Below are 18,328 nucleotides of genomic sequence, written 5' to 3' on the forward strand. Positions count from 1 at the left end.
CAAACTCCCCTCTTATGGTATCCATGGAAACCTCACGCATGGCTTGCAGACTTCCTTTGTGGTCGCAGTCAACGTGTGGCCCTGAATGTAATTCTCTCATTTCCCCCTTCCTGTTCAGGCTGGAGTTCCTCAAGGCAGTGTTCTGGGTCCTGTGCTTTTTCTGGTCTTCATTGATGATCTCTCCGACTCTCTGGAAAATCCTCTCTATCTCTTTGCTGATGACTCCACTCTCTGCCGCTCCATACCTCATCCCTCAGATCGGCAGGCAAAAGCCTCCTCACTCTCTGCAGACCTGGACAATATCACAAACTGGTCAAACAAGTGGAACACGTCTTTCAATCCTGACAAATCTCACACTCTCACTTTGTCTCTCCGAAAAGACCGTCTGGACAACCCTCCCATTCCTTTGTTCTAGCTGATCCACGAGCTTCAACACTGTATCCAACCAGAACGGCACTCGCCGATTGATACGCCTCCGCCCGCATTACTACATCATTAGAAATACTTGCACCAAGTTTGATTTAAAGGGGGGGGGGGGAGTAGGAAGAGGAGGAAGAAGATGAGGAAAAGGTATAATTTCCAAACCATGGCAATATCTTTCATGCATCACAACAAAATGGAGGTTCTAAAAAGTGAAATTTTAAAAAAGCTAACACATTAAGATACTGTTTTGTGGTTAATGAAATTGCAGACATGAAAATATATTCACAAATTTAAAAAGTGCAAACAAGAGAAAATGTCCACAATGACAAAACAACAAAAAACAAAAAACAAACAAACAACAAACAAACCAAAAAAAAAAAAAAGACAAAAACGACAACCAAAAAATATATGACCCTCTTCTGGTGAAGACTCCCTTTAATGACATATGTACTTTATTGATTACAGGGTCTATTTAGGCTCCTTTTAATCATTGATAAATCATTTATTGACAATCAAAGCAGATTCATCAGAGCAGAATACGAGTACAAACTGATGTCAGGCCTCTCTCGCAATCGAGACCTGAGGTTCATATTTTCCTTTGTGATGCAACAGTGCCACCCCCTGGCTGTAGTGGTCCAGAATTGTATTTTTTGGTTTTGCCCCTTCTAAAATCATGGAGCAATTAATCCCCCATGATTTTATTTCTTCAAACATCATTCATTTATTTCTTCAAAAAATTTATTTCGTCAAACAAATTAATCCCTTTCAAACAAGATATTCAGATTTTCAACTTGATAAAAATTGCAAATATATATTTTTAAATATTTATCCATTGTCACCTGGTTGATGGAGTAGAGAAAAACAGGTGTATGATGAGGGGTTTCGCTTCCACCACAGCTTAGCTCCAACGTGGTCAAAATTTCAGAAAGGACACTGTTGCAGATTTTCACAGAATAGTTGTCATGGCAATGCATCGCAACCTTGTGTAGACAAACAAGGTCAACCTGCAAACAAAACACATTTAGTGAAGTTGGGAAATAAAGGGAAACAGTAGACTTGCATATGGTTCCATGGTTTGAACCCGTGCATAACTAAGAATAGTGTGCCTTGGATCAACGAGATCATTTATACATGTCGACAGACATAGAAAGTATAGAGGCGGCAAACAAAATAACTATGCCTAAAGTCAATCTGGATGCAGTCATATCAGTTGAAGGCAGACATGGTCTAAATTTCGATGACTTCAATCAAAAGAGTGGATGCTCACCTCGCTCGAGATGACGGCTCCACCATTTGCCCAAGTCTGGTACACGATGACAGCCTCTTGTTCCGGGCCGTCCAGTCGAGCCCAGACCTCAGCATCATGCATGCCAGAATCTCCATTGGTGTCCACTCGGAAGGTTGTCCCAGTTACAGGTGCTGTGAATGTGACCTCCGGGCTTCCTCGAATACTGAACCGAATCCTCTGATGACAAACACAAGCACAGTAGAAGGTATCGGAATCAATCCTCAGTGATAGGCCAAATACAGTATCATAAATAATTTAAAGTAAAAAAACAAACAGTAAATAAAATTTAAAACATTGGAAACGGAAAGGATCCGCACCTCCCTCTTCCTCCAAAAGCTTGCAGCAATTTACCTCAACAAAGGAGGGCTGCTGATCAGCCTCTGCTCTCCCAGTCACCACAGTCAAGTGTCCGTAGGTGAACGAGCAGCAGAGAGCTAGCACCCGTCCATTGTGAGCAAGATACGCAAACACGTGCTCCCTGAGCTCTGGCTCCTCCAGCTGCTCTGTCGATGCCAAAACGAGCAAACGGGTGTGTGCAGGCCATGGATCTTTTGTAAGCATCATGTGTCGCAGTCGATATATGGTGTAGCTATTTGGTGTAAGGCATTGTCCCAATGCTTGGGCTATGTTGGTAAACCTGGGCACAGGACCCACCCTACTGTGAAGATATGGTATCATCTATATCTCTAAAGTTAGCCAATTTAAATGGTAACTGAGACTCAGAATCTTCAGCAATCATTTATCACAAGAACCTAATGCTGTTGCCCACCTGTCCTCTGCCTCCTTGGTCTCTTTCCCAGTGTAGACCAACACATTCGGTGGCTTGCAAAGCATTGTATCACCTGCCACAGTATCCAATGGAATGGAAACCAAAGTCTCCAGTGAGTCCTGTCTCTCAGGCAAACGATGGGCTTCGTCCAATGGGAGTTCGACAATGTTGTCCATCGAGGCAGATCGGAGTGACTCGATGGTGCTGCTTTCCAGCTCAAGGCATTCGCAGCAGCTCGCCAAATGCAGAGGGTGATGACACCCAGGTGTTTCGCCATTGTCCTTGAGAACTCCTGCTTCCTCGATAGTCTGAAAGAAAAAAAACCCCTATGTACGTGAGTCAGAGACTACTGCTCCTCCTCAAGCAAATGCATTGCCACTTCTTGTTTCCCAATGACTCCATCATGAAAATGACATCAGACAACTAGGATTCGGAAAAATGAACTGGACTTTTCGCGCAGAGTTGATTGGCAGGCTTGTCTGCACAAAAAAGTTAAAAATTAGTCTGAGCCACCCTCTGACCAGCATGGCAAACAGATTTCTCTCCACTCTCTCCAAATTGAAAAGTTCATGTTCTAGAACGTTGCTTTTAAAAATTGCTCACACTAATGACCTACATCATGTGCCCTCTTAAGTATATATGATTATGGTTCAAGATAGACAAAATGCAACACTATTCACCCAAAATTGTCCAATTTGTGTCATTAAAAAAAAAAAAAAAACACCTTTAGAGGCCATTTTTCCCCGCAAGCGGGGGTTGGCCTTTTTCAGGAACTGTGGTTGTTGTTGTTTTTCGGTCCCCTTTTTGAAGCAATGTTTTACGGCCGGATGCCCTTCCTGACGCCAACCCTTTTTGCCACCTTTAACGACAACCAGGGAATTACCAGTCAACTGGTACTCAAATTTGCCGACCTCGGAAGGATGACAGGCTGAGTCAACCCCCCTGGCGTTAATTCAGCGATTGACCGGGATTCGAACCCAGGATCCTAGGATCCTAAGCCGGCACCCTAGCCGCTAGCCCAACACCAGGGACTGGTGTTGTGTCATAGACAAAGGTAAAATTTCACACATACCTCTCCCTCCCAGCCTCACTCCTCACATGCGCCAAACACCCCACCCAACCACTGCCAACCACCCCACCCCAACACCACTCCCTCATATTTAAATGAGGCATCGCTATAATAAAACTAATGAGTTCATAGAACACATGGCCCCGCTCAGTTTTGAGAAACAAGGACATCGGCAAAGGGCAAATTTTTGAGCGGAAAATTTGATTGGTCATGACAATGTAAAATGCCGTTGTATTTTGGCTAATAACTGTCAAACGAAACGTTTTTGAAAGCAATAGATTAACCCCACTTTCACTTCGCTTGCATAGGGTAATAAATAAATACATCATAATCGAAACATTGTCTGCACAGTGGCCGAATGCAGAGAGCACAACTTGTATCCCAGAGGTTGGAAGTTAAAATTTAACCACAGGAGCAGTATTACGGATTTTGATTCCATGCTTCTGGAAAACGAATTCTCACCAACAATATAATATATACAGTCATGTGAAAAAGTAAGTACACCCCATGTCAAGTTTTTGACTTTTTCAACATATTTCAACATACAGCTATTTGATCTTCATTTCAACAATATTGATAGATAAAGGTGATATAATATGACAAATATCATGAAACATTTACATTTTGTAGTCCATTGTATAATTTAAATAAACATAAATGCAAATTTTGCATGTGGAAAAAGTAAATACAACAAGATGGAATCGTCAGTGCACAAGAGACAAGCGGCAGAGTACACGAGGAGAAGAAAGAAGGAGGATCCAAAGAGAGGACAAAATGCCAGTCAGAGTTATTTTATTGGCCGTCTCGTGATGTCATCGGCCCTCTCCACCAATGCCCGCAGGTCACCACTACCTTGTCCAGCTCTCCACCTCTCAGCGCGCAGTCCGCCTTAGATGTCATCGGTGGTCCTTGCCAATCGGCGCGCTGCTTCCTCCTCGGCCTTCCCTCCACCAATCAGCGGGTAGCTTCTTGCTCCTGCCTTCCTGTTGGTCAACTCTCGCTCAATCACTGCCCTTCTGGGTGTGGCTCTCGGCCTGCCTGACCTTCGTGGTGAAGTAGCTGGTGGTATGCCATCGGAAGTGCTAAGAACTGGCTGTCGGTTGGTTTTTGTTATTTACTGTAATTCCAATGGGCACTTCCTGCGCTAGTGTATATTGCGGTGCATATTGCGGTATTGCGGTATTGCGGTTCCTGCGCTAGTGTCTAAAGGATAAATTACATAGGGTAAGACATACAGGGATAATTTATCCTTATTCCCTAAGCTAAATAACATGCCCCGCCCCCTCGTGACGGGGACAGATATACAACTTCATCCGACATCCGGGCTAAACAAATACTTATTACATGGGGTGATTCTACCCGACATCCGGAGCATGTTAATTTATACATCCTACCTGTTCGAAAGTATCTCTACCCCACCGACATAACATTATATTGCTAGAATGCCAACATAAACTACCTGTTGCTTCGCTGACAGATCAATTAGTCGTCCTGTTTGCCAAAAAATGCTATATTGGTTCATTGTATCTGTATAGAGTCTATATATCATGATAAACTCGACCAGGATATGCAAACATTTCATCAGTTTATGAAGTGCCTTCAGGTCCATTATTGCTCCGTGGCTGATTGTGGCTACGTCATATGCCCCGAGGGCAGTTTGCATTCTCTTAAGATAGCCGATCAATCTCCCGTCCTAGTCCCCAGAGCAAGCCAGAAATTCCTCACATCTTAGATAATGTGCTGTTGCCTTCATGAAGCCTGCACCTTGGAGTTGTCAATATAAATGTTATTGTTCTGCACAAACAGACCCGCAGCACAGCGCCAGCCAAACAGATCCTCCATGTCGATTCGCTGACGGGTTTAATCAAAAGACATTGGCATTTCCCAACTCTCCCCCCCCCCCCCCTCCACCAGTTCACCCCACACCCTCCTCCCACCACCCCTACCCGCTATGGGCTGGACAGTTCACGTTTTTTTATCCCACTGATAGGCCAGAATGGATCAGGAATAAAATTGGCTTGCTCTTTTCAATTACCCAAGTCATCCACCAAGTTTTGTCAAAACTCGAACACAACTTTTTGAAATATCATGCTATACATCGTTTTTGGCCCAACCTCTCAATGGTGAAGATGTGCTTAAAAATTCTCGGATCCGGATTCAGCTCTTCACCAAAATTGAATCAATTCGTCCTTGTCCAAAACTCATCCAAATCCATCCACAATATTTTTAGATATCCTGCTTACAGACAAACAGACAGACAGGGTTGAAAACATAACCTTCGTCCACCTTTGGTGGCGGAGGTAATTGCATGTTATTAAAAAAACAAGACCGAAAATCAAACAGCGGCGTAGCCATAGTACTCCACTCGCTGCAATGTACAGCTGTCCATGTGTAAAAACATATGACAGGTTGGACCGCTTCGACGACAGGTTCGACCGCTTCGAAGACATGTTGGGCCTGTACGGCATATCTATATTATAATAGCCGTAGATGATTCTGTCTGTCTGTCTGTCTGTCTATCTGTTGGGTGTCTGTCCGGGGTGTGGCTTACTCGGTTTGCAGAGTAGCTCCACCCATAGCTCCACCCATTCTGGGAGTGGCTATAAACAAATATCCACCATTTTATTAACTCGCATAGCTTTGAGTCCTGTTTTGTAGGCCCGTGGTGTCTTGCTCTCCCCCAGTTTTATTTCAAATCAAATTCGATAAATCATTTCATTTTTCACAGTCGCTAACATAGTTTTAGACTCGGTTGAAAAAAAACGGGAAGAAAATCCGATGAAAGTTGCCGTTTATAGAACTAAATGAATTCTCAAAGGCCTGTAACTTCAAGGCCATTGAGTCTCTCTCACGCCTTTATCTCCAATCTAACTCACCATATGATTTCATTTTTATCGATGGTTTTACTTTTAGACTCGGTGTCAGCAATAATTGAGAACAATCCACACACGCGGGAAAATGCAGAGATATATTTTTTTAAATCGCGTCATGGTGTATCATACACCGCCCAACATGACACCGCCGGCAATGTGTCGATATATATTAAAAATTCGCTTTTGCTTTTCCGTTATGATATATTACTATTTCGTTTGATGATAGTCGTCACAAAAACGTCAACAATGATGCCGACATATATTTCTTCGTTTTTATTTCATTCAACATATTAGCCGGAAGTAAAATATGTTTCAGGAAATTACCGAGAGATATTTCTTCGTTTTTTTTATTAGTTATGTGCGCATACACTTTAAATAGGTTTATTTGAAATCTTTAATTTTCCACAAACATTCCACACACGCGGGAAAATGCAGAGATATATTTTTTAAAATCGCGTCATGGTGTATCATACACCGCCCAACATGACACCGACGGCAATGTGTCGATATCTATTTTAAATTCGATATATCATTTCATTTTTCACAGTCGCTAACATAGTTTTAGACTCGGTTGAAAAAAAACGAGAAGAAAATCCGATGAAAGTTGCCGTTTATAGAACGAAATGAATTCTCAAATGCCTGTAACTTCAAGGCCATTGAGTCTCTCTCACGCCTTTATCTCCAATCTAACTCACCATATGATTTCATTTTTATCGATGGTTTTAGAGTCGGTGTCAGCAATAATTGAGAACATTCCACACACGCGGGAAAATGCAGATATATTTTTTAAAATCGCGTCATGGTGTATCATACACCGCCTAACATGACACCGACGGCAACGTGTCGATACATATTAAAAATTCGATATATCATTTCATTTTTCACAGTCGCTAACATAGTTTTCGACTCGGTTGAAAAAAAACGGGAAGGAAATCCAATGAAAGTTGCCGTTTATAGAACGAAATGAATTCTCAAACGCCTGTAACTTCAACTTCAAGGCCATTGAGTCTCTCTCACGCCTTTATCTCCAATCTAACTCACCATATGATTTCATTTTTATCGATGGTTTTGGACTCGGTGTCAGCAATAATTGAGAACATTCCACACACGCGGGAAAATGCAGAGATATATTTTTAAAAATCGCGTCATGGTGTATCATACACCGCCCAACATGACACCGACGGCAACGTGTCGATATATATTAAAAATTCGCTTTTGCTTTTCCGTTAAGATATATTACTTTTTCGTTTGATGACAGTCGTCACAAAAACGTCAACAATGATGCCGACATATATTTCTTCGTTTTTATTTAATTCAACATTATTAGCCGGAAGTAAAATATGTTTCAGGAAATTACCGAGAGATATTTCTTCGTTTTTTAAAATTAGTTATGTGCGCATACACTTTAAATAGGTTTATTTGAAATCTTTAATTTTCCACAATATAATTTACTTGCCATTTATCATTTGATGATTACGAGACAAATTCCTCTTGAGGATCGTGACAATTCATGCGCTGCGTGGAAACTTCTATTTCCAAAATGAATGAGACGCTCGATGAAGAACGCAGACTTGAACAGGATGCAGCAAGAAAACGAATGAGACGGGCGAACGAGTCCATCGACGAACGTCAATGCAAACTTGCGGGGTCACCCGTGGGAATCCCACGGGCATGGATGTGTGTGACATTTCGACATATTGAGTTAGATGCTGCACATTCATTTTTACAAAATGGTTACTGGCAAGTCATCAGATCCAGAAATGGTGTAAAAACCACCGTTTAGAGGCCATTTTTCCCCGCAAAGCGGGGGTTGGCCTTTTTCGGGGACCGTGGTTGTTGTTGTTTTTCGGTCCCCTTTTTGAAGCAATGTTTTACGGCCGGATGCCCTTCCTGACGCCAACCCTTTTTGCCGCCTTCAACGACAAACAGGGAATTACCAGTGAACTGGTACTCAATTAGCCGACCTCGGAAGGATGACAGGCTGAGTCAACCCCCCTGGCATTAATTCGGCGATCGACCGAGATTCGAACCCAGGATCCTAAGCCGGCACCCTAGCCGCTAGCCCAACACCAGAAATGGTGTCATGAACACAATTTATTTACGCACAAGCACAAAAGCAAGACGGGCCGATTTCCGATTCCGACGGGCCGACGGGCGAGACGGGCCGATTTCCGATTCCGACGGGCCGATTTGGAGCAAGAAAAAGAACGAGACGGGAGAAAAAGGAGAGAAACGAGACGGGGAAAGCCGATTGGAGAGGCGAGTGAGGCGCGATTGGAGAGGAGTGTGAGGCGCGATTGGAGAGGAGTGTGAGGCACGATTGGAGAGGAGTGTGAGGCGTGATTGGAGAGGAGTGTGAGGCACGATTGGAGAGGAGTGATTGGAGGGGAGTGTGAGGCACGATTGGAGAGGAGTGTGAGGCACGATTGGAGAGGAGTGTGAGGCGCGATTGGAGAGGAGTGTGAGGCGCGATTGGAGAGGCGTGTGAAGGATTGCAGAGGAGAGGAGTGTGAGGGATTGGAGAGGTGAGGGATTGGAAAGGAGAGGGATGTGAGGGTTTGGAGAGGAGAGGAGTGCTAGGTGGAGAGAGGAGAGTGTCAGGTGGAGACAGGAGAGTGTCAGGTGGAGACAGGAGAGTGTCAGGTGGAGAGGAGTGAGGGGTCACATATTATGTGAAATAACTAAATTCACACCATTTCTGGATCTGATGACTTGCCAGTAACCATTTTGTAAAAATGAATGTGCAGCATATAACTCAATATGTCGAAATGTCACACACATCCATGCCCGTGGGATTCCCACGGGTGACCCCGCTAGTAAATTATAATGTCGGTCGGTGGAGTCAGCCGTCGTATGCCGTCGCACCACGTAATGACATCATAGACGTAATGACGTAGCGTGACGGACGGACACAAAACTGCTGCTACTTTAACATATAGAAGATGATATATTTTAAGCTCCAGTAACTTTGCAGTCACTACGAAGGTATTAGTGCTACGATTAGATTTACGATAATATTAAGGTTACGTTGTCATTATTCTGAAAATGATATTACTATTTTAAAAAAACCGAGGCCAATTCCTTACTTCCGCGGTTATTAGTACCGTACACCGCTTATCATCGATTGATTCATGAACCATACACCACTTCACTCTAGACACTTTGCAATAACGACAAAGGGATTGCAGTGTTTCGATTACATTTACTATATTATTAGTATTAACGCTATTATTATTATTATGAAAACAATACTACTGTATTAAGAAACCGGGGCTAATTTGTCCAAAGCGGCCTGAAGGTGAGGCATGAAGGCAAGCCTAAGGCCTATACGTACTGTGTCATTGGAAGATCCGTAACATCTATGATTTAGATATTTGATGATAATTTTAACAATCGGTTTGTTTGTGTTTCACACTAAATGAAAACGTCAAGGTAGAGCATGGCGATTGTGATACATGGCAGGTTTGCCGATATGTCCGGCCTGAACGGCATAGGAATCAAAATGGCGGAGTGTGGAGTCAGCTGTTGTATGCCGTAATGACAGACGTAATGACATCACCCTGTCATGTGACCAGATCCTCAGCTCTGATTGGTATTCGTTTGAGGGGACATACGTACAAACGGACGGACAGACATTGTTCTAGATGGCTTTGCCCTATGGGCTACGCCGTACATATTGTGTGTTTCACTTTTATTTTACATCCACATTGACACCCACAGATAGCAACCTGCACTTCACAAAGGTATTGCATGTCTGACTTTTGATTAAACCAGTCAGCGAAGCGACCTGCAGGCACGCATAATTTATGCCGACGCGAAAAGGAAAACATTTTGTTTCCTAGGAGACATGCTGAATGGAGAAGGTGGATCAGACTCGGCAACGGTTGCTCGAGTGAGATGTGCATGGCAGACGTTTCGGGAACTGAGTGGCGTGCTGACGAGGAGGGGAGTGTCGTTGAAGCTGAAGGGAAAGGTGTATGCTGCATGTGTGAGAAGTGTTATGATTTATGGGAGCGAGACATGGGTAATGAACGTAGAGCAACAACGAAGGCTGGAAAGGGTGGAAATGCGAATGGTTCGGTGGATGTGTGGAGTATCGTTGAGAGAGAGGAAGACAAATGATGAATTGCGAAAGATGATGGGAATGGAGCCGTTGTTGAGGTATGTGGATGGACAAAAGGACCGAGGCACTCAGAAACATGGTGGTGGATTGATGAAGTTGGAAAGAGGATTGACGAGAAGAGGAAGAAGTTCAAGGAGTGGCAGAAGGTGATGGGTATGGGGCAGCTCTTCTGCCACCAAAGTTATAAGGCAGCCAACAAGGCTGCAAAGAAAGAGGTAGCCAAGGCGCAGGAGGCGTACAGGAAAATGTTTGGAGAACGCTTGGATTCGGAAGAGGGTCAGAGAGCGGTATTCACGATTGCAAAGCAGATAGCGAAAGAGAGGTGCGATGTGATGGGGGTGAGTTGCTTGAAGGATGAAATGGGACAAATCGTTGTGGACCCAGATGGAATTAAAGGAAGATGGAAGAGATGTATGGAAATGCTGTTGAATGCAGAAAATGAATGGGATGGCAACAAAGAGTAACCCAGTTTTAGGACCGGCAGAGAAGATAACTGAGAAGGAAGTTGAGGAAGCAATAAAAGCAATGAAGAGTAGAAAAGTGGGAGGGCCGACGGGAGTTGTGGGAGATATGTTGAAGGCAGCGGAAAGTTGGGGTGTGAAGAGAATGACAGAGATCGGTAATCTGGTGGTGAAAGAAGGCCGCATTCCAATGGATTGGGAACTGAGTACCCTCGTCCCTCTATACAAGGGGAAAGGTGACCCTCTGGGCTGTGGCTCGTATCGAGCGATAAAGTTATTGGAGCATGGAATGAAGGTATTGGAAAGGGTGTTGGAGAGGAGGATAAGGAAGAAAGTGCAGATCGACGAAATGCAGTTTGGTTTGATGTCAGGAAGAGGAATGACAGACGTGCTTTTTATTGTAAGGCAGTTGCAGGAGAAGTCCATGGAGAAGAGGAAGAAGTTGTTTCTTGGGTTTGTTTATCTGGAGAAAGCATTTGATAGGGTTCCACGCGAAGTAGTGACATGGGCATTGAGGAAGTTTGGAGTGGAGGAATGATTGTTCAGAGTAGTGATGGCAATGTACGAAAGATCGCGCACAGCTGCAGGGACGAAGGACGGGAACAGTGGTTTAGTTTGAGGTGAAGGTAGGAGTGCTTCAGGGGTCAGTACCAAGTCCACTGCTATTTGTAGCTGTGATGGAGGTGCTCGCTCGGAACGTAAAGGAGGGATTACCGTGGGAGTTGTATGCAGATTATCTGGTATTGTCATGTGGAATTGTCATGTGGATTGTCATGGGGACCGCAAGGCTAACCCCCGCTCTAGCAGGGAAAATGGCCTTAAAATGCATGTTGTTGTTGTTGTTGTCTCAATGATACTCCGCACATCCACCGAACCATTCGCATTTCCACCCTTTCCAGCCTGCGTTGCTGCTCTACATTCATGACCCATGTCTTGCTCCCATAAATCATAACACTTCTCACACATGCAGCATACACCTTTCCCTTCAGCTTCAACGACACTCCCCTCATCATCAGCACGCCACTCAGTTCCCAAAACTTCTTCCATGCACATCTCACTCTAGCAACTGTTGCCGTGTCTGATCCACCTTCTCCATTCAGCATGTCTCCGAGGTAGCAAAATGTTTTCACACCTTCCAGCTTCACGCCGTCTCCAAGATCCAACTCACCATTTCCTCCATCTGCAGCTCCCTCTGTGCACACCTTACATTTGAATGTAGCTGCCACACTGGTTAATGACCCTCTCAGACCACTACATTTTTGATGAACCCACTCTGCACACATTGTACATTGAATGGAGTTCACTCCGACACCCTTCCTGCACACAGCACATGGCCACTTCCCAGTTCTTTCCACCTCACCACATGCTTTACCACTTGCCTTGCTTGACTGGTTGAGAAGAGTGATGGAAATGAATGCAGAAGGAAGTAGAGGACTGGAAAGACCGAGAAAGACTTGGCTAAAGGTGGTGGAAGAAGAAATGCGGGCAAGGGGAAGGGGAGATGTAGAAAATAGGGCAAAATGGAGAAGATTGTTGTGGGGCCCGCAAGGCTAACCCACGCTCGAGCAGGGAAAATGGCCTGAAAATGCCTGTTGTTGTGTAAGCCTTTTAACACACCCCTCACCACACTCTTCCATGAGCCTTGATCTTGCATAGAATAAATAAATAAATAAAGGTTGGATGCAATCAATGTGGATAATGTTATGAACATCATTGCATGCCTAAGGTTAACAGCTTTCGCATTATGTTAGGATGGACAATGCATGGCTTAAGAGTTCATCTATTTACGACTTTGAAAAGGCATTCCTCTGGTAAAAACGGGGTTTTTGCTTCAAACACCCTCACGGGCATATTTGAACTCGAATTGAATTTCCGGTTTTGCTAGTCTCTGGAAAGGTTGAACACTCGACGACAACAAACTTGGTGAAAATATGATCAATTTTGAGTACCTTATGGCATTTAAGGAAGGACGGTTATTGGGATCCTCATCGTCTTTCCTTCAAAGCTTCGAGCGGCCTCACGGGTTTATCTTAACTCGGATTCAAAAAAGTGCTGCTTGAAAGAACACAATGCGTTTTTGACCGCTCGCCATTACACAAAGCCACGACAAAGGCATGAAAATCTGGAACATCCGTCGGAGTTATTTTCATTTTCCTCTGCAGGATTGTTTCATTGTCAGTTAATCCATTATAATCACCTGCTTCACGAATGCACACACAGTACCAGTGTTTTTGTGGGAAACAAATTAGGCCTGGTTACTCTACGTCGAGTCCGAGGTCTTGCCAGAGTCGAGTCCGAGGTCTTGCCAGAGTCGAGTCCGAGGTCTTGCCAGAGTCGAGCCCGAGCTCTTGCCAGAGTGGAGCCCGAGCTCTTGACAGTGGAGCCCGAGCTCTTGACAGTGGAGCCCGAGCTCTTGCCAGAGCGGAGCCCGAGCTCCTGCCAGAGTCCGAGCCCGAGCTCCTGCCAGAGTCCGAGCCCGAGCTCCTGCCAGGGTCCGAGCCCAAGCTCCTGCCAGGGTCCGAGCCCGAGCTCCTGCCAGAGTCCGAGCCCGAGCTCCTGCCAGAGTCCGAGCCCGAGCTCCTGCCAGAGTGCGAGCCCGAGCTCCTGCCAGAGTCCGAGCCCGAGCTCCTGCCAGAGTCCGAGCCCGAGCTCCTGCCAGAGTCCGAGCCCGAGCTCCTGCCAGAGTCCGAGCCCGAGCTCCTGCCAGAGTCCGAGCCCGAGCTCCTGCCAGAGTCCGAGCCCGAGCTCCTGCCAGAGTCCGAGCCCGAGCTCCTGCCAGAGTCCGAGCCCGAGCTCCTGCCAGAGTCCGAACCCGAGCTCCTGCCAGAGTCCGAGCCCGAGCTCCTGCCAGAGTCCGAGCCCGAGCTCCTGCCAGAGTCCGAGCCGAGCTCCTGCCAGAGTCCGAGCCCTAGTTCTTGCCAGAGTCCGAGTCCAAATCAGAGTCTTCCTAAAAGTGGACTGGAGTCTGGAATAAAGTCCTGCATCACTGCTGTGTGCACTGCCCTCATCAGTTCCCAGTGAGGGTGTTCAGCATAGATGGGAACATTTTCGATGATAAATTTTCGATCTCTGCATCTCTGCACTCCGTGGTGAAAATGCAGAGAAGCAACGTGTTTTCTTCACTACAACCTGCCACTGCTTGAGTGCCAGTACGAGATAACTCAACACCGATATCTGAGCACTGCCAGACTCTGCGAAACTAGACTAAAGGTGAACCCAAACGCAAAGACAACCTCGACGCTAATCTATCCCTTGATACTTGATGCTCCGATTTGTGATTTATAAAGTCGGTAATTTCAGAAGACAAAATATTCTTCTTTCACGATTAGCTGTGACAACGTACCATGACTTCCGTATTGTTTGTGAGTTACATCGCGGTACGATTCAACTAAACGGCGATTAATTTTCGAATTTCAACAAATATGCCCAGTCGATGCGTTCTTGATGGTTGTAGTTATCCAAACTGAGGTGGTTTCATGCTACAACAATGGCCGAAAGATCCGAGGGTTGCCAGAAATTGGATGAGGTTTGTCCGAAATAATCGTGTGGATCGGGCCTACAAAATGTTCGCTTTTGTGCTCGGAACATTTTACAGAGCACTGTTATGAAACAAAAGAGATGGCTCGAGCTTGAGGTTATCCGCCATGATTGAGAGTGGAAGCCACTCCCACAATTAAGTAGAAGAAACAGCCATTGCTCGAAACTAAGACAATCCGGCACCACTCCCCCCTCCACAATACTCAATCAAACATCACCGCTCCCCCCCCTTCCCCCACCCCCCCCCCGCAATGCCCACCACCATCCCACACCCTCCACCCCTCATAAATCCCCCATCAACCTTCACCTGATCTAACAATACCAACATCTACCCCACACTTCCCCTGCCCCATAGCACCACTCCCCCCTCCACTGGGGTGTGACATAGCAAGGCACGAGGACAGAATGAAACTGGACGATCGTGTAACATACAGGACAAGTTGGAGGAGAACGGAGGAAGATTATCTATAAATTGGCTCATGAGAGGGATAAGGATAGCATGTACATGAAGGGGGGGGGGGGGGGGGAGAGCAGTGATCAAGGATGGGGGCGGGAGGACAACGACAGAGGGGGGTAGTATTGAAGGTGTAGGAAGGATATTTAAGAGCTGTTGACCTGGGAAAGAAGAAACGGCGAGCTGGAGCTACCAAAATTATGTTGAGGGGAAAGTGGAGTTGGTGGAGACCACAGAAGAGGAAGTGCAGATGGCATTAAAGAGGATGAAAAAGAGAAAGGCACCAGGCATTGATGAGGTGTGTACAGAGATAATTGCAGCGAGAGAAGTTGGAGTGAGTCAGACAAAGAGGCTGTTGTATGTATGTATGCATGTATGTATGTGTGTATGCATGTATGTGTGTATGTGAGGGTTTGATCCTGGAGGAGGGAAGAGTTTTGGTTAGTCCTGGGATGTCGGAGGAGTTCAATGTGAACTTTGGTTTGAGGCAGGGCAGCTCTCTTAGCCCGCTCATGTTCATCATGGTGAAGGAGCTGGTAAGCAGGAAGGTGAACATGAGGGGTATTCTGGGGTGGATATTGTATGTGGACGATCTGGCTGTTGTGGTGGAGAGTGGGTGGGAGATGCAGGAAATACTAGGGGAGTTGAAGGAGGCATTTGAGAAACATGGGCTGAAGCTGAGCATGGAGAAGACGAAAGAGACGTGGGTCGGGCAGCAGAGAAAATAAATGAACATCTGGTTAGAGGGGAAGATCAGACAGGGAAATAGGTTTCAATATCTGGGAGGAGTAGGGGGACAGTGACCGAGGAAGGTAAGGCCAGAGGCAGAGGTGCAGAGGAGAATTTAGGTGGGTGCGAGTGCATGGAGGAGGGTAGAGGGAGTAATGTCAGACAAAGATTTCAAGGAGATTGAAAGGAAAGGTTCTGATGTATTGTGTAATGCCAGCCTATCTTTACTGTCTGCAGATGGTGATACTGATAGAGAGACAACAACAAAGTCTGCAGGTTTGTGAGAACAATTGGGTCACGAGGGTTGCAGGAGTGAAGAGGGTGGATAGCTGGAGAATGGATGAACTCAGGGAGGGGATAAATGAAATGCCGGCTGAGATGAGCTAGAAACTATTGGTGTGGATGGGGAAAGATAGAATGGCAAAGAGAGTGGATAGGGTGAGGGAACAAGGTAGGAGGAAAAGATGCAGACCTCGGTTGATGCATGTCAATGTCTCAGTCTGTAAAGCAGTCTGTAATGCATGTCGATGCCCGAGAGGTTTGGGCGACGATTAGAGAGATTACTGAGACAGTGAGGCAGAGCTTTCTGCCTCTTCGTCTGATATCTGTCTAGTTTAATGTATGTATCGCTGGCAAGGTTCCTTTTCTTATCAAAGGAGTTGATGGAGTTTCTTGATGCTTAAATAATGGAGGAAGAGTAGTCTGGAAAGCTTTCTTCTTCTTCTTTGTTATATTGTAGCTCGTTATACAAATTCCACTCATTATGAAGAGTTTTGGGAAAGTTTGGCAAAATATATTCACAATGAAAGTCAAATAATCACTTGGAAAAAGACCAAGTGCGATTGGAACCGAACCCGGAAATCGATCCGCCAAACAAAAAAAAAAAAAAAAAAAAAAAAGCATGCAGGTTTTATTAAACATTGGCTCTAGCAGCGAGACCCCACTCGGAGAGAGAAGGAGAGAGGAGAGAAAGAGAAGGAGGGCAAGAGAAGGAGGGAAAGAGAAGGAGGGCAAGAGAAGGAGGGAAAGAGAAGGAGGGAAAGAGAAGGAGGGAAAGAGAAGGAGGGAAAGAGAAGGAGGGAGAGAGAAGGAGGGAAAGAGAAGGAGGGAAAGAGAAGGAGGGCAAGAGAAGGAGGGCAAGAGAAGGAGGGCAAGAGAAGGAGGGCAAGAGAAGGAGGGCAAGAGAAGAAGGGCAAGAGAAGGAGGGAAAGAGAAGGAGGGCAAGAGAAGGAGGGCAAGAGAAGGAGGGAAAGAGAAGGAGGGAAAGAGAAGGAGGGAAAGAGAAGGAGGGAAAGAGAAAGAGAAAGAGAAGGAGGGAAAGAGAAGGAGGGAAAGAGAAGGAGGAAAAGAGAAAGGGAAAGGGAAAGGGAAAGGGAAAGGTATGGATGGTGTGAGGGGGGAACAAAATCCTGGACTGGAGCATAGGATTCTGGATCAGAATCATGTAAGAAATGTTATCGAAAAACAAAAATAAGACAAGGCATGACAACAAAGCCGACAAATACTGTCATTGCACCTTCATGCCCACAAGAGTACGCAACAAATATAAACACGCGTCGATTCTGTCGTCTGCTTCTCGAGCCACAAAATCAAAAAGAATTCCATCTCAGCAATCATTCCACTCCTTCTCTTTTCTTGGTAATTACCTTCAACTTCATTGGTGCAGATCCTTTCACGCGCCCGAGAATTCTCGCCTTGTGCTCGAGTATCATCCCAATCGCAGACTGGTTAAAAGTTAAAGGAGAGCGAACGTTCGATTTGCGAAGGAGTTTCCCTCGCTCAGACCGTTTTATAATGTCCAATTTAATTTCTAACGTCAGGGTCTCATGTTTCTTCGATGCACGAACATCACTTGCTCGTCATAATGATGTATTATGCTTCGCTGACATTCCATGGGTCACAAAAATACCGCGCAGAGATTACGGCGCAGTTTATTTCTGCGGAGAAGTTTTATAAAGGCCCCCATGAAAGAGTGTCAACACGTTCACCAAAAACTAGTGCAAGTTCTTAAAAAGCGTTAATGTGAAGAGCGAAAAAGTGTGAAGAGTGTGTTCAAAAAGTATCCGACCTTTATTTTTCGTGCGTTAAAAAAAAGAAGCTAGGGAGGCGTTGATTGGTGCACGTATGTAGGCGATCCTAATGCGCACGCGTGAATTTTTTCCCACCTGCAGAAGCTGTCATTCGACGGCAGACCGCCGATGAGTGAGGACATGTAAGTGAGCGCCGTCGGATTTTCGTTTTTGACAAAATGACGGAAAAACTTGAACAACGCTACTGCATCAAATTTTGTGTTTCATCAAACTTGCATCAAAACTGCAACTTGGTTTCTGGGTCGTACCCATAAACCCAGGACTCATCGCCAGTGATCACTGTGTTGAGGAAGCTGGGATCGCTGTTCAGTCTCCAGCATGTCCTGTGCGATCTCCAAACGGAGTTGCTTCTGCTCAATCGTTAGCAGCTTTGGTACGAACTTCGCTGAGATTCTCCTGAAGCCCAAATCCTCCTTCATAATGGAATGAACGGTGTTGAATCTTGCGGATCGTTTCCACTTGGGAATCGCCAAGCTTTACACAAAATTTGATGCAGTAGCGTTGTTCAAGTT

General features: G+C 45.4%; 1 protein-coding gene across 4 annotated transcripts in view; it reads right to left on the reverse strand.

Annotated features, from left to right (window-relative positions):
- Window positions 1-18,328, reverse strand: part of HLCS (holocarboxylase synthetase) — a 75,672-nt gene that overhangs the window by 25,291 nt on the left and 32,053 nt on the right. For 3 of the 4 annotated variants that reach the window (XM_068135934.2, XM_068135932.2, XM_068135935.2), the window contains 4 exons: window positions 2,481-2,788; window positions 2,063-2,366; window positions 1,691-1,888; window positions 1,263-1,427 (listed from right to left, as the gene is read on the reverse strand). In XM_068135934.2, coding sequence (XP_067992035.2) covers window positions 1,263-1,427; window positions 1,691-1,888; window positions 2,063-2,366; window positions 2,481-2,788 — 975 coding nt within the window. The remainder of the gene's footprint in view (window positions 1-1,262; window positions 1,428-1,690; window positions 1,889-2,062; window positions 2,367-2,480; window positions 2,789-18,328) is intronic. The other variant, XM_068135933.2, reaches the window with a different exon arrangement.

Source organism: Myxine glutinosa, chromosome 14, assembly GCF_964187855.1.
Source record: "Myxine glutinosa chromosome 14, kmMyxGlut1.1, whole genome shotgun sequence".
In the NCBI taxonomy this organism is placed as follows: Eukaryota; Metazoa; Chordata; class Myxini; order Myxiniformes; family Myxinidae; genus Myxine; species Myxine glutinosa.